Source organism: Muscardinus avellanarius, assembly GCF_963383645.1.
Source record: "Muscardinus avellanarius genome assembly, chromosome: 5".
Taxonomy (NCBI): Eukaryota; Metazoa; Chordata; class Mammalia; order Rodentia; family Gliridae; genus Muscardinus; species Muscardinus avellanarius.
Window position 1 is genome coordinate 74,246,875 of NC_137790.1, and position 22,593 is coordinate 74,269,467.

The 22,593-nt window shown below is 45.3% G+C and overlaps 1 protein-coding gene across 12 annotated transcripts in view; it reads left to right on the plus strand.

Moving 5' to 3' along the window:
* The window catches only part of KALRN (kalirin RhoGEF kinase), a gene marked incomplete at both ends in the record, with an annotated part of 686,722 nt that overhangs the window by 597,642 nt on the left and 66,487 nt on the right, over positions 1-22,593 (plus strand). For 4 of the 12 annotated variants that reach the window (XM_080696272.1, XM_080696286.1, XM_080696276.1 and 1 more), the window contains 4 exons: positions 1,473-1,756; positions 3,341-3,445; positions 7,459-7,554; positions 19,801-19,931. In XM_080696272.1, coding sequence (XP_080552398.1) covers positions 1,473-1,756; positions 3,341-3,445; positions 7,459-7,554; positions 19,801-19,931 — 616 coding nt within the window. The remainder of the gene's footprint in view (positions 1-1,472; positions 1,757-3,340; positions 3,446-7,458; positions 7,555-19,800; positions 19,932-22,593) is intronic. The other 8 variants (XM_080696283.1, XM_080696285.1, XM_080696278.1 and 5 more) reach the window with 4 other exon arrangements.

Here is a 22,593-nt window from a genome sequence, read left to right on the forward strand (position 1 = left end):
GAATATATTTTCAGATATATTTTGAAAATTGAAAATATTTCCCAATACTGGAACATTAATACATTTTGATACATCTTCCCAATACCGGTACACTATGTAGAGTCTGTCAGAAAACCCTAATGGTCCTACTATCCAGAATCTGATCCACCATCATCCTTCAGCTGCAGTAGCGTGGCAGCCTCCTAGCCAGTCTTCCACTTCTTTTTGTGTGTGTGTGTGTGTGTGTGTGTGGTACTGGGGATGGAACCCAGGGGCTTTTAACCTCCAGGCTATACTCCCAGACCTATTTTATATTTTATTTAGAAACAGAGTCTCACTAAGTAGCTGAGGCTGGCTTCAAACCTACACAACCCTCCTGTCTCAGCCTCCCAAGTACTGGGATTACAAGTGTGCGCCACCAGGCCCGGCCAGTCTTCCACTTCTGCTGCCCTCAGTGTAGAGTCTAGAATGACCTTTTATTTATTTATTCATTTATTTTATTTTTGCAGTACTGGGGATGGAACCCAGGGGCTTTTTACCTCCAAGCTACACCCCCAGCCCTATATTTTATTCTTTTATTTTGAAACAGGGTCTCACTGAGTTGCAAAAGGCCTCACTAAGTAACCGAGTCTGTCCACGAACTGGGATCCTCCTGGTTCCACCTCCCAAATGCTGGGATTACAAGCATGCGCCATCACGCCCAGCTTAGAATGACCTTTTAAAGTGAGGCTGATCATATCACTCTGGCTTAATCTTTTTTTTTTCTGGATGGCTTTTTTTCTTAGGCAAAAGCCAAAGGCATAATGCCAGCTGCGCAGCCCAGTGGCCCGGTTCCTACTGCTTCTCTGGCCTCCTTCCCCCTCACCCCCGCCCCCAGTACTCAAGGGCTACACCCCCAGCTCTTTGTACTTTTTATTTTGGAACAGGGTCTTGCTAAGTTACTGAGGCTGGCCTTGAACCTGCAACCCTTCTGTTTCGGCCTCCCAAGTACTAGGATTGCAGGCATGCACCACTGTGTCCGACTGGACTCCTCTCTTACTGCTGTCCCCTTTGCTCGCTCACTAAAGCCACCTCAGCACACCCAAGTCCTGCCTCTGGACCTCTGTACTGGGTCATGCGACTTCCCCTGATGATCTGTTTAACGTGCATTCCCAACTCCTCTTCCCTTCCCCCACTTTATTTTTCAATGTGGCTCTTCTCATGCTTTACATTTTATTGTTGTTGACGAGGTTGCTATATATGTGTTTCCCACCAGAACAAAGACAACAGGAGTTTTGTCTCCCAGGGATCCAGCCTCCACAGCACCTGAACAGTAGCTCACCTGTTCAAAGCTGACCGCTGCTGTGCCTGCTCCTCCCTGATGGGGATCCGGGGCTCGTCTCAACCTTCTGCCTCATGTTCCCGCATCCTAAGGCTGCGGCTGTCTTCTCCGAGATCAGCAGCCTGTCTCACTGCCTCTGACGTGGCTATGTCTGTCTGTTCTTCCTCCTCAGATGCATACTCTCATTCCTCCAGTGAAAATGGAGGCAAGTCAGAGTCCGTGGCCAACCTGCAGGCGCAGCCCTCGTTGAACTCCATCCACAGTTCCCCCGGGCCCAAGCGCTCCACCAACACCCTTAAGAAGTGGTTGACGAGCCCCGTGCGTCGGCTCAACAGCGGGAAGACAGATGGAAACATCAAGAAACAGAAGAAAGTGCGTGATGGCCGGAAAAGCTTCGACCTGGGCTCTCCCAAGCCTGGAGATGAGACCACCCCGCAGGGAGACAGCGCCGATGAGGTAATTCCCAGGGCCCCGGAGCCTTCTGTCTGGCAGGGGTCTCTGACACACCTTCTGCAGGGTTCTGTAACCTAGCCAGTCTCCAGGAGCGTGTCATTTTGAGCCTCAGTGACTTGATTTTTTTCTATTCTCAAGACTTGGCCAGTTTGATGGATGATTCATTCAGAGAATGACCAGCAGACAGAATTCACCTGGCCAGATTTGTAGATGAGGCCTGGCTACAGGGGAGGCAGTTGGTAGCCCACCTACACTGAGAACTGCATCAGACCTGTTTAGACTAAGAATGAAGGAATAGAGGCCATTTCACTCTGAATAAAAGAGGCTGAGTTGTGTTCCAGTGTCCTGAGCAGCACTGGGTGGGAAAGAGAGTCAACAATTCCAGGTTGCTGCAGAGAGAAGGGAGCTATGATAAATAGATGAAACTTAAGCCAGGTGTGGTGGCGCACACTTGTAATCCCAGCATTTGGGATGCTGAGACAGGAGGATTGCGCAGATTCTAAACCAGCCTCAGCTACTTAGTGAGGCCCTTTGCAAATCAGTGAGACCCTGTTTCAAAACAAAGAATAAAAATTAGGGCTAGGATGTAGCTTGGAGATAGAATGCCCCTGGGTCCCATCCCCAGTACTGCAAAAAAATAAAAAATAAAAATAAATAAATAAATAAATGAAACTTACAAAAAGCAAGGTTTCAGTTCAGGGAGGAACTTTAACAGGGGCAACCAGTGATGAGGTAGGCCTTCATGATATCTAATGAGCCTGGGTGTGGTGGCACATGCCTGTCATCCCAGTAGCTGGGAGGCTGAGACAGGAAGAGCTCAGGTTCGAAGCCAACCTCATCCACTTAGCAAGAAACTGAGCAACTTAGTGAGACCCTGTTTCCAAATAAAAAATAGGGCTGGAGGTGCAGCTTCAAAGTAGGCTGCCCCTGGGTTCAATCCTTATCACTACCAAAATAAATAAAATAACATAAAATAAAAACAAGAACTAATGAGCACCCAGTATACAGGAAGGGCCTGGGAAACCATCTGGCCTTATATCAGAGAGACCCTGGGTTGGCCAGAGGTTAGGCTGGGTGATCTGCGAGGTTTTACAAAGCTAAGATTCTGTAGTCACAGTATAGGGAATACATTTTGTTTGGGGGGAATGAGACACCTGTTTTAGCTGGATAGCTAACCTACTCTAATCACTGACTGAGGCTGAGAAGTTCTTCCTGATGTGTAACCAGACTTGCTTTTGTTGGTTAATTGTTGTTGTGTTTTTTTGCCATTTCTCCCCCCTGGTACAGGCCTGGTAGCATTTGGATTATGGTTTCATAGTCCTTCATACATTTTTAAAGTTAAGTTTTCTCTGGACACGCTCAGCTTTCTCTTTTCCTGACAAATCAATAAGTTTTAGGGTGGAGGTTTGGGAGAGGAGGTATTTGACACAGAAGAGGTATTTTCCCCATTGGATCCTGACTCCTTTGAGATAAACAGATGTATCCTCTGACAGATGAAGAAAACTGCAACTGAAAAGATAGGGGTGTTGGGAGAAGACCCATAGGTTCTCCTCTGTGACGGTGACTAATGCTGCTCTTTTGTTCCAGAAGAGCAAGAAAGGTTGGGGCGAAGATGAGCCAGATGAAGAGTCGCACACTCCCCTTCCCCCACCCATGAAGATCTTTGACAACGACCCCACGCAGGACGAGATGGTAGGGCTGCTGCTCTCAGGCATCCCGGCATGGGATTTCAGTGTGTGTGTGTGTGGGGGGGGCAGGCAGAGGGATATGGGGGAGTGATGCTCTCTCCTTTTCTCCTTGTCATCTCCTAGCTCATGGGAATCCACTGTGATACAGATTCTGTCTGTATTTGGTAGGTGTCCTCTCCCTATCTGGAGGTCTGACTTTGCTCTGGGCGGTGTAAGGATGGAATTGTTAAACTGGGCCTCTGCCTGGGACCTCATCGTGTTGATAAAGGACAATGGCTCTGCCTTTGGAGGCAGCAGATCCCGAAAGGAACTAGCTGTCCCAACAAAGGAATCTGCAGTGATTCCAGGTGGCGTCTGTTTTGTGATACCTGACTATACAATCTATGTTTTAGTCGTCTTTCCTATACTCAGTGTCGAATCATGGTGACTTCCAGTTCAGCCCAGTGCCATTACAATTCTGCAGTCACAGGATGTGGGGTAGAGATGCTGTTAAGGGGAGGCTGCGGTCACAGGGAGACAAGCCTAGCTGGGCATGGTAGTGCACGCTTATCATCTCAGTACTTGGGAGGCTGAGATAGGAGAATCGCAGGTTCCAGAACAGCCTCAGCAAGTAGTGGGATTCTCAGGAATCTAGCGAGACCCTGTTTCCAAACAAAAAAATTAAAAATGGGATGGAAGTGTGGCTCGGAGGCAGAATGCCTCTGGGTCCAATCCCTAGTCACACATGTCTGTCTGTCTGCCTGCCCCTCTCTCTCTCTCTCTCTCTCTCTCTCTCACACACACACACACACACACACACACACACACAAAGGAAGACAAACCTAACATGCCACGTTGTTCAAGTTCTTTGTTTTGCAAAATTCCTGCCTCACTGGTGTCTGAAAGGTCTCTGTCCACTGTGCCTCTGACCCTTCAGTAGTCACCCCAGTTACTCTGGAGCAGAGGCTCAGGCCAGTGGTGCTGACCCTATGCTACTGACTTGACCGGAAACGCGGGGCCACTGTCATCGTGTTGTCCGTTCCTCTGTGTCCTTGTGGCCGTGCCTTGGCGCCGGTGTGTTTCTCTCCCTGAAAGATCAGGGTGGCCGGTGCTCAGGATTGTGGACTTTGGAGTGGTGGTTTCAGTGTCTGGTTGTTCTTCCCAGTTGGTTTTGCAGTACCCTTCTGTGTGGGTAGCAGTTGCCCACCTCGCTGTCCTCCTATCCCCCTTGCTCCCAAGAGCTCTGCCTGCAGCCGGGCAGCCTCCCTGGAGGCAGAAATGAGCCTTAGTGTTACTGCCTAGAATGCAGTTTAAAGGATGCCAGTGTTTCTGGTGGTGACATCCCAGTTCTTGTTTTGCCTCTGTCTGCTTTTCATGTCACAGCTATTCTTCCAGGTCTCCCCCTGTGCCAGGCCACAGGGACATCTAGGGATAGACAATAACTAAGCTGTGATAGCTGAGCCAGGTATGTTGGCACATGCCTGTAACAAAGGAGCTATCTATGTCTGCTCTATTTCTAAGAAAAGGGCCACACACATGTCTGGGTTAAGCCTTCATTCTCATTCTCCTCTGTGAGGGGACTCACAGAGGAGAAGCTACAGCTGCACGCACAGTTGTGGCTTCTCCTGAGGGGATGTCGATAGTCCTGGACTCTGACTCTGAACTGTGGGAGAAGAAGAGTGTTAGGAAGCATGGCATTGCGCCCATCCTGAATTCCCAGAGGCAGAAGGGCCTGTGCCTCACCTTGGCATGGGATGGGAATGAGAACCGGCCTGCTGGTGTTCCCGGAGACCTACCCTTGTAAAACGTCCTGTAAACAGTGATAGTGTCCGTAGGGGAGGGCTCTCATAGCTTGATACCTGCAGCCCACACAGTCCTCCCCTGCCCCAAGGGCCAGCTTGCATCAGATAAGGACAGGTCACAACCCAGACCCTCTAATTCTCTCAGACACAGCTCATTGGGAGGAATAGATGCAATGTTGTTTCTGGATAATTTTTAACCAAGAATGAAGACTTAACCCAGACATGTGTGTGGCCCTTTTCTTAGAAATAGAGCAGACATAGATAGCTCTTTTTTAGATACATTGACTCTTAGACCTGCGTGCTTGACTTCTGTATACTTTTGGGGGGGGCATTATTTGGAATTGGGAGAAGCCTCAGAACGTCTAACAGATAGAATTAGATTTATTAAAACAATGCTTACAGCAGTGTAAAGGAAACTTTTCACACTTCATCTATTATAATGTTGTATATTTTAACCACCTGTGTTTTCTCCTAACATTTGTTCATATACATGTATGTTTTATCATTATAATGTGCATATGGTATGTTCCATGTTCTATCTACTATAATTTCTTTGAATCACTGATTTTGCCTTTATAACTATAATTTTAGTAGCTGGAGAATGTCTTACTTACTCGATATCCCACAATTTGTCACGGCTCCTCTGAACACACCTCTGCAGACACAGTGCACATTCAGCATTTGTTTTTTTTTTGACACTTGTCCTTGAAATAAGTTCCTAGGAGTAGGGTTACTAGATCAAGATAATTACTTAGTTTTCCAAAGCATGGAATTTTTTCTGAATCCCTCCCCTCAGGTAGAAGAGATTCCCCCATATCTCAGAAGCAAAGGCTAAAAAGTAGCTCTTAGTAAGGAGCTTCCTTTAAAAAAAAAAAAAAAAAAAACTCTTTATTAAAGAGTTTTGAGTTTTGCACTTATCCTCATCCCACCCTAGGATTATGTCCAGTAATGATGGTTTCTATGAAGCTGGGCCCTAAAGTCCTTTTTGGCTTTGTTTTGGAAAAGGCATAGGGATTAACAGGCCTGTTGGGGTTATGCTGTTGATGAAAACCAGAAAGTATCCAAGAGCAACCAGCCTCACTGTAAGCCGAGTCCACCCCCCAGCAAGTGGTGGCAGTCAGTGCCTGACGTGTGTCCAGTTAGCTGCAAAGCAAGCGATTACTTGAAATGGCTAAGTTTTTTCTTCTCCTGACCTGAGGGAGAAACGTAAACCATGCCAAGGCCCAGACACAATCTCTCTGCGCCCATTGTCATTACACCTGTGTCCTAGCCTGGGACACCATTGCTCTGAGACGCTGGGGCAAAATCACAGACGTGCATGCAGGGTCAGCCATTTCTCCTCTCCTAGAAGGAAGAAAAAAAAAAAATAACAAGCAAATAAAAAAAAAATCCTTCAGTGAGCAGGAACCCCCAAACCACTGAGCCAGCAGCCACATGAATAAACCCTCACTGCTGGCACCAGAGGCTGAAGGGACACAGCGCGGCCTTGAGCTGAGCCTCCCGGTACTGTACCAGGAGCGTCCCCACCTGCCCTAGCATGGACAGGCTGAGGCTGGATTGCCTCGTACTGTTCCAGGGGCTTACCAGAGGCAGCTTTGTTGTGTGGAGGGGTAGTGATCGTGTGTGTGTGTGTGTGTGTGTGTGTGTGTGTGTGTGTGTGTGTGTGTACGCACGCACGCGCGTGTGTGAGAGAGAGAAATCAGGAGAGGGGTATTTGGCTCCCCTCTAAAGTGCCTGCCGCTGGCATTTTTGCTCGACACACAGTGAAGGTCCACGTGTAAGGCTCTATAAAGCAAGGGCTAGTTCTCTTCTTTGGACCCATTTGAGGCTGGGTTTCTTGTTTCTTTGCAAACCATGGGCCAGCAGCAGCAGCCACGTCATGGCTTAAGTCCCCTCTGTCCTCAGCACAGCCAGTCCCGCTGTCAGTAGACGCAGCCCTGGCCTGTGGCCTCACAGGAACTCAGAGACCCTTCCTCCAGATCCTTCCAAGGCCTGCCTCAGCACAGCCCAGGCCCATCCATGCTTTGCTCTGACCAGAACACCTGGCAAGAGGCCGCACAGGCCTGCCTGCTGCCCACTTCCCCTCTCCCCGTTTCCCTCTGTCACTCTCCCTTCTAAACACAGAGCTTTCCTTCCCTTGCCTGCCTCGAGCTTTGGCCTTTGTGTTTCGCTTCCTACTTGCCATTCCTCGCTCCTTGCTAATGTGCTTTTCCTTTGCTGCCCCGATGTCTTGCAGTCCTCCTCTTTGCTAGCAGCTCGGCAGGCTCCCACGGAAGTACCCACTGCTGCAGACCTTGTCAGTGCAATAGAAAAGTTGGTCAAAAGCAAGCTGGTAAGTGGGGGTCCTGGAGGCAGTTGTCTGTGCGTCTCACCTCCACGTGGCTCCCAGGGCCTCACATCTGCCTGCCATCCCACCTGCATTTCTCATTCCACCCGTAGGATTATGTCCAGTAAGGATGGTTTCTGAAAAGCTGGGCCCAAGGTCCTTTTTGGCTTTGTATTGGAAATACATAAAGATTAATAGGCCCTTTGGGGGTCATGTTGTTGATGAAAAGCAAGAAGTATCCAAGACCAACCAGCCTCACAGTATGCCAAACCCACCGGCCCCAGGCAGTGGACCCTGTGCCTATTCCCATCATGGAAGGGAAAAATAAACTTAAGCTGCTGGCGAGTGGTCTAGCCTGGGGCTATCCCATGAATCCATCATCCACAGCAGGGCAGGGTGGTGCATTTGTCAGTGACTGATGTGTGTCTATTTAGCTGTGAAGCTACTGCCTTGGGACTGCTGAGACAGCTGGGCTGTGAAATTGGCAAGTGATTTTATTTGGGGACCTTCTAGCTTGCAAAGTCTTGTAAAATTAGATGGTCGATTATAAAGGGGAACGGGGAAAACTGTGTGGATACCTCACCACACACACACACACACACACACAAAAGTTAAAGGACCCTGTACCTATTCCTGCCATGGGAAGAAAAACCAAACTTAAGCTACTGACAAGTGGTCTAGCCTGGGACTGTCTCATGCATCCGTCATAGCGTGGGAGGGCAGGGTGGCGAATCAGAGCTGGCTGGGTAAGGTGAGCTCTCTAGACAGCTCACTGGGGTAGAGCTGCTCCTGTACTGTGACTCCAAAGTGCATCACTATGCAAGGGCAGCGTGAAGTACTGTGCTTTCTTTCTCTCGCCTGTGTCACCCATTTGGATTTTCCTGCAATACTCATTGGGCTAAATGTCTGTGCTTCCACTGGACTTGCAAATCTTCACCATTTAAACGCCTCACCCAGGAACTAGAGGAAAATCCTGAGTCCTCTCTGGAGCAAGCCACGTATTTAAAGCGCCAGTAACTCCCTTTTCAGATACCCCTGCTTATGAGACTTAATTATTTGGTCTCTGTTCTTCCCTTATAAGTTTTCCTTTTAAATTAAAAAAAAAAAAGAGCTGATGGTTTTAGTAACAAGTGCCCAGCTCTTAGAGGCTGTCCATTTTTCTGCCACGCCTCCCTGTCCTTCCAGGAAATGAAGTGCTCTTATGACTTGTCAAAGTCACACATTTGGCTTTTTTCCACTTATACTTTTGTTGTAACCACTTCACTTCTTCAGAATATTCTCCCCCTTATTTTAATTTCCCTAGAGCATAATGGTCCTTCAAGGTCACACACTCAGATTTCTCTCCACAGGACTTCCCTTGACCAGCCCAGGCCACATTTCCTCTGAAATCCCACTATACTTACTAAAGCCACATGCTGCTTGAGACAACTCTTAGATGGCCCTGTCTAGTTATTTCTTAAAATATTACAGTGTTTTCACTAGCAGTTTACATCTCCAGCTCGATGATAAATCATTCCAGACGTTACTACTTTTCCTTCAGGCCAGGCATGGTGGTGCATGCTTGTAATCCCAGTATTTGGGAGGCTGAGACAGGAGGATCACAGGTTGAAAGCCAGCCTCAGCAGCTTAGCAAGACTCTCAGGAACTTAGTGAGACCGTTTCTAGATAAAATAGAGCTGAGGGCACAGCTTAGAGGTAACATTCCCCTGGGTTAAATCCCCAATACCACATACAAAAAATTTTTTTCTAGCCGGGCGTGGTGGCGCACGCTTGTAATCCCCACGCTTGGGAGGCGGAGACAGGAGGATTGCGCAGGTTCGAAGCCAGCCTTGCTGGCTTAAGAGACCCTGTTTCCAAATAAAAATATAAAATAGGTCTGGGAGTGTAGCCCGGAGGTAGAAGGGTTTCCAGGAACCCCAGTACCACAAAAAAAATTTTTTCTTCCACTAGTATACAGGAGTCTTTTATACTTAATGGGTTCTTCATGAACACATGTTTCCAAAAGTCTGTATATGTTTATATTTTGGGTTACCTTTCCTCTACCACTGCTGACCTTTGCACTGTTGAGTCTCTTTGGTTCTCTAGTTTGTGTGATCGATGAGTCTGGTGTTAAACACGTGAACAAAGATGTTGAAAAGTTCCATAAGAGCAAATTTACCAAAGAAGAGGGAGGATGGCATGTTATGGGAGTTGATTAGCCCTGTAGCAAGCTCTCCGTAAGTAGTTACTGAGCCAGGATCTGTCCATTATGCCTATAATCCCAGACTTGGGGGGAGAGGCTGTGCCAGGAGGATTGAAGCAGGTCCTAGGACTCAGCAACTTAGTGAGACCATTTCCAAATAAAAAATAAAAAGGCCTGGGGGTGTAATCCCCAGTACCCCACCCCATACACACACATGCACAAAAGTCTACTGAGTAAATATCCTTTCTGTGATGAGTTACTGTGGTAAAGACTTTAACTTCGACCAATAATTACTTTGTTTAGGCTTATAAATATTACTTCTTACTGTGACCCACAAATATTATTACAGTTTTACATTACATTATTATATAAGATTAAACCCATTACATGAATAGAATGCCTTGAAGATTAAAAGTATTATTTTGTGTGTGTGTGTGGTACTGGGGATGGAACCCAAAGGCTTTCTACCTTTGGGCTATACTCCCAGACCTATTTTCTATTTTATTTGGAAACAGGGTTTCACTAAGTTGCTGAGAGCCTCACTCAGTAGCTGAGGCTGGCTTCGAACCTGTGCGATCCTCCTGTCTCAGACTCCCAAGCACGGGGATTACAAGCGTGCGCCACCATGCCCGGCTAAAAGTGTTAATTTTTAAGCATTGGAACCACTAAGTTAGGAAGAAAAAATGATGTTTTCTGTCATGATTAGGTGGTGACATTATTTATGTTGGAGAAATAGAAAGCAAGTCATATTATGCACATTTCTCAGAAAAAAATCTTTCTCTACTTTCAGTATAGAAAGAATTGTAGGATGTGAGGGTGATCTGGCTGTGACATCTGTCACCCCATTGATCTCCAGGGTTAATTCAGCTGATCTGGCTGGCTAGGCGGGTGTCCCCTTCCTCCCTCACTGCTCCATGTGCGTCCCTCCCGAAGCTGCGCGCTCGGTCGAAGAGGACAACCTTCCCCGAATAGAGGAGGACCGGTCTTCGGTCAAGGGTATAGGAGTAGCTGCGCTCCCCTGCTAGAACCTCCAAACAAGCTCTCAAGGTCCATTTGTAGGAGAATGTAGGGTAGTCAAGCTTCCAAGACTCCAGACACATCCAAATGAGGCTCTGCACGCGGCAGTCTGCCGTTCTTAAAAAAAGAAAAAAGAATTTGTAGTTTTCACGACCAGTGGCTTTGCTTTTTACCTTATGAATTTTTTGACAGTTAAACCTGATTATTTTTTTCTCTCTTTTTTGACTCCTAAAATTTAGGCACATATTTATATACCCCTTCTAGCAAGCCCATATAAATTCCTGACCTATGACTTATGTGCTGACATAATTCTTTTTTTGGCAATTTCTTACAGTTTATTTTTTATATATGTATTTTTATTGGTGCATTGTAGTTTCACATCATAATGCAATAACTATATCTTGAGGACCTCGAGGGAGCCTAGAATTACAGAGATTTATTTGGCTTAACATATAAAACCAAGCCTATCTTAAGGAAAGGAGTAAGGAAAGGAGTTTGGTTTATTCGACTCTTCTCATCAAAATTTGATTCTTTCTCCTTTCCTCTACTTCCTTTTTCTTCCCATCTTATTATGGGATAACAGTGGAGCAAAAGCAAATTGAGAATAGTGTTTGAGAACACTAAGTTACATTTTTACCTCCAAGACTCTTCCTCCTGTTCCTCATCAGTTCTTTTACTTAGAAGAAGTGAAAACCTAGAGCCCATAAAAGTTCTGGAATGTTTATTTGACTAAGCAAAACAATGTGCAGGCTGCCAAAATATCCAGTATTATAGACTCAGTTGCTGAAAGCACAATGTACAGGTCAAGAGAAGTAATAGTTCCATTGTACTCAAAGCTATTCAGACCACACCTGGAGTGAGGTGTGTGTAACACATTGTATTCTAACTGCAGCATTCTAGAATGATCTTGGATGAACTGGAAGAACCCCAGAGGAGCTAACCAGTACCGTGTGGTCCTTGTCATTAGAATGAAAGTTGAAGAAACAGATTCTGTTTGGAGAGAAGTTAGAATTAGTGTGGGAAAGTTGTCTTCCAATTACTGACATACTGTGGTGGGATTGAAGGGTTGGTCTGATTATCTTGCTTCAGAAGGTAGAGCCTACACCTATGAGTGGGCGTTACCTTAGTGCCCTATAGAGAAACTAGCCGGGCGTGGTGGCGCACGCTTGTAATCCCAGCATTTGGGAGGCTGAGACAGGAGGATCCCGGTTCGCTGACAGCCTCAGCTACTACTTAGTGAGGCCCTTTGCAACTCAGTGAGATCCTGTTTCAAAATAAAGAATAAAAAGTAGGGCTGACGGTGTCACCCAGAGGTAGAATGCCCCTGGGTTCCACCCACAGTACTACTACTACTACTACTACTACTACTACTAATAATAATAATAATAATAATAATAAATAAAGAGAAACTAAGCTGATACAGTGAAGCATGCCTTTAATCTCAGTACTTGGAAGGCTGAGACAGGAGGATCACAAGTTTGAGGCCAGCCGTAGCAATTTAGCAAGACCATGGCAAACTTAGTAGGACCCTGGTTCAAAACCAAAAAATAAAATAAGGCTGGGGTATATCTCAGAAGTAGAATTGCCTCTAGGTTCAACTCCAGTACCCCTTCCCCCAAAAAAGAATAATTAACAACTAAATCCTTTCCAATTTACAAGTTTTCATCCATATTACAGGGGTATCCTATACACTTGGACTCTTGTCTATTTTCTCCACTGGTTGCTCTAGCAACAGCACCACATTCTGCATTGAGAATTCATTTGGTCCCTTAGCCCCACCTGAGGGCCCTGAGATCCCTGTGTCCCTATGTCCAGAGGTGCCGCTGGTGCTTTATAGCCATGTGGTTGTTGCCATACCAGGACCCCTGCCTCAGTGAGTAGGTATCTCTGCTGCCCAAGAGCTACTGTTAAGGAAGGAAGGCAAGGTTCTCACTCACCGTGGAGGCCCCCGACTTGTGGACACAAATGAACCCTCTTGAGTTCTCACTTGATGATGGCACTGGTCTTTAACCAGTGCTTTTAGTTATCAAGAGAGGTAACTCACTCTCCTCGCTCCCCATAGAGCTAACAGATCTTTTCTGGGCTTTATATTAAAATGTTGTCTTAGTCAGCTCTGGTAGTGCACGCTACTAATACTTGGAAGGCTGAGATAGGAGAGTCACAGGTTCCAGACTAGCCTCAGCAACCTAGAGAGACATGCAGCAACTTAGTACTATGTTTCAAAATAAAAAATAAAAAGCTCGGAGGTAGAACGCCCCTGGGTTCAATCTCTAATACAAAAAGAAAAAATATGTGTATATTGCCTTTCACTCTGAGCCAGGAATACTCTCTTTGCTTTCTCATGTGATTTTTAATAGTGTTTTTCTAGACCTATAGACAGCTGCTGCTGGTTGTGAGTATGTAAGGAACCGGAAGAGCCAGCTTTCAGTCCTAGTGATAGGATAGCCCTAGGAGAGTGACTTGGTCTAGGGGGCCTCTCTTTGATCCCCCTTATCAATGATCATTCTGTCCACCAGCATCTAATCTCAAGAGAGTAATGATGATTGAATAGGCAGAAATGTGCTTTGTAAACTGATAGATAAGTAGCCATCTGCAAATGTTAGCTCTTAGCCACCTCAGCTCCCTTGAGAAGGGCAAAGGAAACTGCATTCTCTTTATCATCCATAACCTGGTGTTGGTTCTGGGCATGTGGGAACTTAGAATTTGTCAGCCAGTAGATTGGCAGCTGGGTGAATGTTGCAGGGTCATAGCTCAGCCGTCTTTATGATAAGCTCTGGCCACATGAGAATCTAGTGTGTGTGTAGAGGGTGGTCCTGAGGCTCCAGGATTCTACCACCTTCCTGACACAGATGATCAGACCTCCAGAAAGCAAGCCCCTCTCAAAGCTCTTGTTACCAAAACAGGCCAGTGGGCTCAGGATGGCCATGTGGGATGTTAACTAATAATCCTCCACCTTTAGGGCAGTGGTTGGCCAGCACTCAAGTCTTGTTTAGTCCACCTGGTGGCCTGGCATCCTGAGAATATGCCCTGCCTGCTTCAGCAAGACTTCCCACCTCCTGGGTCTCCTGCTTGGATACTATTCGCTCCCCGGATCCGGCCTCGTGGCCCCCAGAGGAACATGGCCAGGACCGGGCTATATTTGTGCGTGGCCTTTCCTGTCCTGTATATGAATTGGCTTGTTTTGTCAGTAGCCTGGCAGAATTAGCAGAAGTGCCCAAATCTAGATGGAAGAAAATCATGGCTCCATCATATCCACCACAGAGGTGTTTTCAAGGACTGGATTCATTTAACATTCCTCTGTGGAAGAAATTCCTGAGATTCTTGTCATAGAAGTTTAGAATTCCATCAAAAATGTTTAACCCAAAATCAGGAACCTGAAATGTCATTTGCCTGGAAAATTCAGACCTCTGTTTTTCCCATTATGTAATTGCCCCGGCATCTATCCCCGTTTGCCTGGGAATGACTTAGATCTAATGCTTATTGTCCAGAATATATTATCTAAGCTCATAAAAATATTTTATTGTATATATTTGAGGTTACAGCTTGATGTTATTGAATACCTACAGTTAGCAAAATGGTTACTAAAGAGAAGCAAATTAATACAGACATGATCTCACAGAGTTATTTTTTTGTGTATCTGTGATAAGAGCAGCTAACATCTACTTATTTGACAAAAATTCCTACTAAAATACAATTTTACTGGCGATGGTCCTCAGGTAGTATATTAGCTCTTCAGATCTGTTCATCCTTAATATCTGCTACTTTGTATCCTCTGACCTGTATGTCTTCTTTTCCTCCCCTGCCGGCTCTTCCCACCCCTAGTAACCAACCCCATCCTTGGAGGCAGATTCCCCAGCTTACAGCTAGCCAAACCCATGGGTTTCCTTTCTCTCGAAGCATCCATCCTTCTTACTCCAAGTCAGAATTCTTCCCTAAAGACAACTTGGGCTTCTTTGCTCTCATGCAAAAGTCAGGCAGGAGGAGTTGGAGCAGATTTCCCCGTGTGACACTTTGGATCCCTTTGACGTCCTTCATTCTGTAGACGGGTTAAGAGTGGACTACCCCAAGCTGGCTATGTCATGGGAGGAGCGCCTGTGAGCAGAGATGTAGGCCAGCTCCTGGGCCTGCAGTCACCTTCCCGCCAGCCAGCAGGCCCCAGAACAGAGACAGCAGAAGGACAATGGGCAGGGGGAGGGGAAGCGAAAGGCACTAATCAGGCCCATCACAGCTGGGTCCATCTGCCCGGAGCCTGTGATGGCACCAGGGGACATGTCACTGGAAAGCCTGCCTGTCGGCTGGCTTGTCAGGCTTCAGCACCAGACACTCTAATTTCCTTAATAACAGGTTACAGATCCTGTATCTATAAATGTAGCTAAACCCCTCTCGACCTTTCTTTATTTTTAGCCTATACTGCTGCTCTGGATGTCACAGCTCCCATGTTTGATTGCTTGTTCCGTAAATACCTTTATATCAAGTGAAAAGACTTCTGTCTCTCACACTGGAAGACCCTGTGCTCTTGACTCTAACTTCTGGCATTGCTAACAAATTCATGTTCGACCATTGGCATATGGAGTCTCTTTAGGGGCTTAGAAAGAAGGTTGATATTGTTTTTCATAGTTAACATCTTTGGATTCAAGTTGTAATAGACTCCATCCTTAGCCTGGTTCACTTTAGACGGGCCTCTCCTCCCACTGTTTGGCTTATGTTAAAATTCAGCAGCTAACACAGTATGGACAGATACTGCCAAATGCAGAGCGTTTAAAACCAGGCCGAGCCTTCTGATCCTACTATCTTTCTGGATGGCAATTTTCGATCTTTGTCACTTTAACCTTAAGGCTAATGTTTTCAAAATGACTAAGTGACCACTAAGAGAAACCTTCCTTTCCAGCTACAGTGACTGGGTAGACAGACATCAGGGACAGTTTGGATTTGTCGCCTGTATTTGTTTTACAGTTGCCCACCTTGACTCTAATCTCTAGTTGTACTCTTTATCCACATTGCTTCTGCCAAGTCAAGCACTAAGTATTCCCATGGGGTCCTTCCAGGACCCTGGTGAAGATGTCAGGCCGACACTACGTGCTTCTTGCTGTTTCGGGGCCATCCACAGCACTCATCACTGTACAGCATCTTCAGCTTGTCAAGGAGGTTGAGCAAGTATTATATCTGTCTGTTTCTTAGAAATCTGTAGAGAGGTCTGGTCCAAATCGAAAACTGAGAAAAACTGAAGCATGGAATAATTTTAGTTGTCTCATGGAAGATCATCTGGGGTTAGAATTTAGATTCCTTTACCCCTCATTCTTTCTAGGGTACCGTATTAAGCCAGGCATGGTGCTGCACACTTGTAATCCCAGTACTTGGGAGGCTAAGACTGGAGGATGGTGGTTCGCGGACAGCCTCAGCTACTTAGTGAGGCCCTCTGCAACTCAGTGGGACCCGGTTTCAAAATAAAGAATAAAAAATAGGGCAGGGGGTGTAACTTGGAGGTTGAATGACCCCGGGTTCCATCTCTAGACTCACAAAAAAATAAAAAATAAATTAAAAATAGAGTACCATATTAAGCCATTTCATTTTTTCTTGATTCTGTAACATCTTTCAAAAAAGTAAAAGGGAGACTTCCGGGAAGATGGCGATGGAGAAAAGCTGGGCTTACGAGCCCCACTAACAACCAATCTCTATTACCAAAAATTCAGCGCCTTTCATAGCCAGAAAACACCATCAGCAGAGAAACAAAAAATGTAATTTCAAGGGACAGAGAAAAAGAGGGCTGGAAAAACGAGACACCAGAAACCAAACCGCAGTGCTGCAGCCGGAGCCGCGGCGCAAAGTGGTGGGCACCATTTTCCCCTGCAGCACCAGGCTCCAGAGAGGAGGGGAACTCATAATGGAGCTCAGAACCAGAGAGGAGATAAGCCGGCCTCATGCCTGAGGATGCAGCAGCAGCGCCTTACTGCCGGCAGCAGCGGCGAATTCACCAGATGGCTCCAGACCAACGCACTCAACAGCCCACCAGGCTCCAGAGAGGAGCGGCAGACAGCGAGCCGAGGTGAGCCGCTGCGGATCAGCCGGGAGGAATTCGGCAGATTTCTTGGCGCAGGGAGCATCTAAAGCTCCCAGAGGCTGGGCTCAGCACACCCTGCAGGGACTCAGAGCGGAACTCAAAAACAGAAAAGAAATACGCCAGCCTTATGGCCAAGGGCGTGGCAGCGGTGCCATATTGCCACCAGCGGCAGCAGCAGCGAATTCACCGACTCCACGACAGCTCCATCTGCGCACTCAACAACAGTGAGTCAAATTGTGGCCCCTAAAGGAGAAGTCCCAGTACTGTACTCCCAGGGACTTGACCCAGTGGGGGAGTGGCGGTGGCAGAGATATCACACCATAGGAGAACGCCCAACCTGGCACCCCCCCATGGTCTAAAGCAGCCTCGATTGACTGCCAGGGTCTGAGACTTTGCGATACAACCCAGTAAAGGAGTAGTGGTGACTGAGATACCACAGACTTGAGATCCAGAGCACCTTAAGTGAAGTCGTAGTGACCCAAGGAAGAACCCAGAGAAGGCACAAACTTCCAAAACCATGGGAAAGAGGAATAACACTGGAGCAATGAATGCCCACAACATCAGAACCTGATAAAACAGAAATTCAGAGATTTCTAGAAGATCAAATCACTAAAATAACTGTAGAAATAATAGAGGTGTTTCGAAAAGAATTCAGAGAGAGCCAAAGAGAGATAAAGGATGCAATTAATGAAGTAAAGGCCTCAATTCAAAGTACAAACAACCGATTAGACCACATGGAGAATAGAATCTCGCTCCTAGAAGATGATCATTCAAAAAATGAACACATAGTTTCTAATCTAGAAAAAAAAATCCCAACAGCAGGAATCTGACATTGAAGAAATATGGGCCCATTTTAAGACAGCTAACCTAAGAATAATTGGAATAGAGGAGGGAAAAGAAGGTGAAACCAAAGGGATCAACAATCTCTTCAAGGAAGTAATAGAAGAAAATTTTCCAAACATAGAGCAAGAGGTTGATACACAGGTCCAGGAAACTTATAGAACTCCCTTTAGACAGGATCAGAGAAGAGGATCCCCACGCCACATAACTGTCAAAATGACCAATGTGGAAGCCAAGCAGAGAATCTTAAAGGCAACAAAAACAAAGGGCCAAGTGACATTCAGAGGCAGACCAATTAGAATCACTCCAGACTTCCCAAACCAAGTCATGAGAGCCAGAAGGGTGTGGAGTAACATATTCCAAACTCTGAAAGAAAACAACTTCCAGCCAAAAATTTCCTACCCAGCAAAACTTTCTATCAAATTACATGGGGAAATAAGAAGCTTCCACGACAAACAGAAACTGAAGGAATTTATGTCTTCAAAACAAGCGCTAGAGAAAATACTCAAAGAGATTAACTATAAAGAAGAAATAGGTAACACACACCAGAACCAGGGAAACAAGATTTTCCATCCAACAGACAACTAAGATTGGTTATCGCTGGAGATTCATTATTTATGTTAGTCTTTTACCTATCTCTAAATTGTATTGTTTGCTTTTATTGTTGCTAATTTTTAGGACTTCTAGTTGGAATATTAATATACCTTCAGATATAGCATTTGGAAATATTTTATCCCATTCTATTAGTAACTTTTAACTCTGTTTACATTGTCTTTGGATATACAATATTTTTTTATTTTTTAGGGAGTTTATTTACCCTTTTGTTGCCTGTGCCATTGAAATCATATCCAAGAAATCACTGCCAATTTCAATGTTGTGAGGTTTTATGACCCAGATTTTCTTCTAAAAGTTTATAATATTAAGATTTCTATTTAGGTCTTTTATCTATTTTTAGTTAATATTTGTATATGTGTTAGGTAAGGGTCCAATTTTATTCTTTTTCATGTAATTATTATTTTTCAACAATATTTAGTTAAAAGATTAGTATTTCCTCCTCCAAATGTTCGTGGAAACCTTGTCAAAAATAACTTGACAATATATGGAAGAATTTATCTCTAGGCTTTTATTTAACTCCAATGGTTTATATATCTGCCTTTAGAACAGTACTACACTGTTTCAATTATTGTAGCTTTATATGGTTTGAAATCAGAAAATATACATCTTCTAGCTTTGTTCTTCTTCGAGATTGTTTTGGGTATCTAGAGTCCATATTCCATATCAGGATAGATTTTTTCTGAAAAATAAATAAATAAATGTATGATAGCTTCACCTAAAAAAAAATATTCTCTGGTAAGAAAGAAAGCAAAAAGAAATATTGAACTGTTATCTTTTAGTCATCAAAAGCATGGTATCAGACAAATGAAACTGTTATGTGAGATTATCATCGTTAATATTGGATAAATTGCTATAAAACTAGATGTCAACCACTAAGCCAAGCATGGGAAGGAGGGATGAGGAGGGAACGGGGTGGGGATCGGGTAGGGGCTAACTGGGCGATGTGTGCATGTATGTTTTCAAAAGTATTTTCTTTATACCATTATGATGTATGAATACATTGCACCAATAAAAAAATGTGAAAAAAATAAAAGGATTAATAAGTGAAAAACTGGTAAATAACCTTAACAAAGATGTCTTCAAAAAAGGCTATATCTGTGGACTCTTTATATCTCATTGTCGTCTTCAAACAAATCATAGCTGATTTAAAACATGGTTTTAGAGAACAAGATATATCCCTATCATTCCCTTATCAATTTGCATTTGATGGTCTTACAACAGATTTTCTTTTCTATGTCATTCTCTGGTGCAGAATTGCGATGATTAGCTTTCCCTCTGGAGCCCTTACCCAGAGATAAGTTGCTTTGATGATACGGTTTTATTATGTCTCAAAAGTTGGCAGCACACAGATGCTGAGTACATGCTAAGGGCCCGGGAAGGCTACAGCTTCCTGCTGCAGGAGGGAGGAAGCCTCTGGTCTCCTAATTGCTTCACGGTGGTTCAGAAGATCCCAAGTCGACTGTGGCTAGGCTGGGGGACACAGGCTTCCAAATGACTTTTCAGTGTCTGTTTCTCTCAGCCTGTTTATTCTTCTTTTTAGACTCTAGAAGGAGGCTCTTACCGGGGGAGTTTAAAGGACCCCACAGGCTGCCTGAATGAGGGGATGACCCCGCCCACACCTCCTAGAAACCTGGAAGAAGAACAGAAGGCCAAGGCCCTGCGAGGCAGGATGTAAGTAGCTCCCCAGATCCCACTCGTGCATGTGTGTGGTGGACAGTGGGCAAAGGCTAGGGAGAGTTGGACAGGGATTCCCCATGCCGGGCTTCCACTGATGCCATCCTTTCTGAGTGAAATGGTCAGATCTTTACAGTGAAGCAGAGATACAGTAGCAGCCATGGTGCTGACTTGAAGTATAGGCTGAAGTCTTTTCTGTTAGGTAGTAGCTGTTAACAACAAAGCATACTTATAGCCAAGATCTGATGAAATGAAAAATGTGCTGATAAAAGGGAAGCACTGAGTTTAGGGAACTGTGGGACCATCGCAATGGGTCTGTAGGACCAGAGAGTTCATGATCATGGCAGAAAGTCTGATGGAGGTCATCTGATGAGACATGCTCCAAATGTGGGCAAGAAATGGATAGGAGGAGAGAGCCGTTGTACTCCAGGAAGGACCCATTTCTATCCCTTCTCTATAAGAGATGGAATTTACTCTGGAGCAAAAGTAGAAACATCATACAGGAGCCTGGTGTCAAAGCAGGGCTTTCACATTGTGGAGAAGAGCAAGTAGCCTGTAAACTCTGTAATTCTGTATTTACCTCCACAGCTTTATGAGTGCTCAGGGGGAACTCCAAGAAGCTGGTGAATGGAATCAGGTTGAGAAAATGCCACTCCCAAGGGGAAATTTTCTAGGACTTGCACAAAACTGACACTCCTTAGCTTCTCCAGGGCTTGTTGCCCAGGTGGGCTGGAACAGATGTCCCAGGCCTTTGTCAAGCCCAAGCAAGGCTTAGATCCAGGAGGTAAAAGCTTCTACCAGGGATATGAACTGTGAGGTGGCAGGTGGTCCTTGGCAAAGCCGGTCACTGCTCTTGTCAGGCAGACTGACCTGGCCTATATTTAAGCAATTGCCCAATATGATGTTGTCTGATTTTGCTACAACAGGCTGCAGAAGTTTGTTCTTTTTTTTTATCCATGGGTTCCCATCTCTTCTTCCTCACCTCATTCTTTCCAAACCCCAGACTTCACATCCTGTGCGATCCTGAAAATCCCACGGTGGGATGTCTCATTCTTTCTACCCCATATCATGCTTCTTCTGTTCTTCTGTGCTTTGTGACCATGATGAAAGAGAGGATGTATGGTTGTTTCATTGTACATCCATTGTGAGGCCAGCAGCTCAGTCCAGGAAAGAGCAGTAGGACATCAAACAGTTAAATGAGCGCTCCATGGGGGAAAAAGATGAGAACAAACGATCATTTGTCCAGAAGAAGAAACCACGGAGAATAGATTTACTTGTCTTCAAGTTATAGTCACTCATTCATTCAGTAAATATTTGTTGAATATCTCTGATGTCCCACCGGGGGGATTCATTAATGAAAAAGTCAAACAGTCACAACAGAAGAAATCCTTCACTCTCAGGGCAGGTTTATATCCTAATGGGAGAAATCAGACAGATAAAACAAATTAGGTAGTATGTTGGAAGCTGGAAAAAGAAAGTAGAGCAGCTTAAGGAAGATGGGAGGATGGAGCAGTAGGTGCAACCTGTAGCTGGAAGGATTTTCCTTGGACCAAAGAATAACATTTATTTGTAACTTTACCAATAAGAACTGAACAGGAAAAGGCATTGCTTCATTATTAATTCTTTTGGCAATTAATCCTGCACTGCCTTGAGATACATATAATTTAAACCTTTGATGTAACTTTGCAGGATGCCCTGCTCTCCCCAGATGCTTCATTAACACCTCAAGGGAAAAGATGCAATGTCTGCTAGCAGCACCTAGTGTAGTCCCCTTCCCTGGAGGCTGAAGAGCCTTCACAGCCCCCATCTGTCAGCAAGTAGATGAGGATAAAAATATCACCTGGAGACTGAGCCCTGGACCGCAGCTCCAAGGAACCTCCCAGTCCCAAATTCCCAGTCTCATCTTCCTGTGGGTTTCCTTTAACCACTCTCTTTCAAGCAGTCACTTGGTCCATGCTAAAGATATATTTCAGTGCTTCTATTTGGCCTTGCCAGTTCCTTCCTGTGGCCTGAATCACATGATTGTCTGTGCTGGAGGGAGCGAGCTGGTTGGAAGTGCTGGACATGCCGATAAAGAAGCATGTGTTCCTTTGCCTCCTCCCCAGTGCCCCCAAGGCCCCAGACCGCGGGGATTCGGTAGCTTCTCAGTGCTGTACAGAGTAAGCATTTCAGATGAATTGCTTCCTGGGTTCAAATGGTTACAACCTCTGTGCTGAGGCCCCTCTTTGATATCTCAGAACTTTATTCCTTCTTTGGCCAGTTGGGCCAAAAATGAACTTGTGTGGCCCCGGGCAAAACCCTTTCAAATTTGATAATAAGAGGCAGACTCCAGTAGTCTGCACATAAGCATTTTATGTCTCACTCCGTGTTGTCTGGACAGAAGAGAGGAGAGCTTGGGTTGAGGCTTCAGGGACTCCAGAGCCAGTGCGAGCCATCTACCAGGCAGTGGGTCACAGGGAAAGAGCTCAGTCTTTGGACACTTCACAACCGTGTTCAAATCCCATCTCTACAGCTCCCTTTGTAATCCTAGGCAGGTGACCTAACCTTTCCATCTGAGTGTGTTCATTCAGATAAAGTAGGTCTTTATAATACCTACCTTTTTATAAGCATTGGGAAACCCCAGGTAAAGTAACTAATATAGTAAATGTTCTAAGAGGTA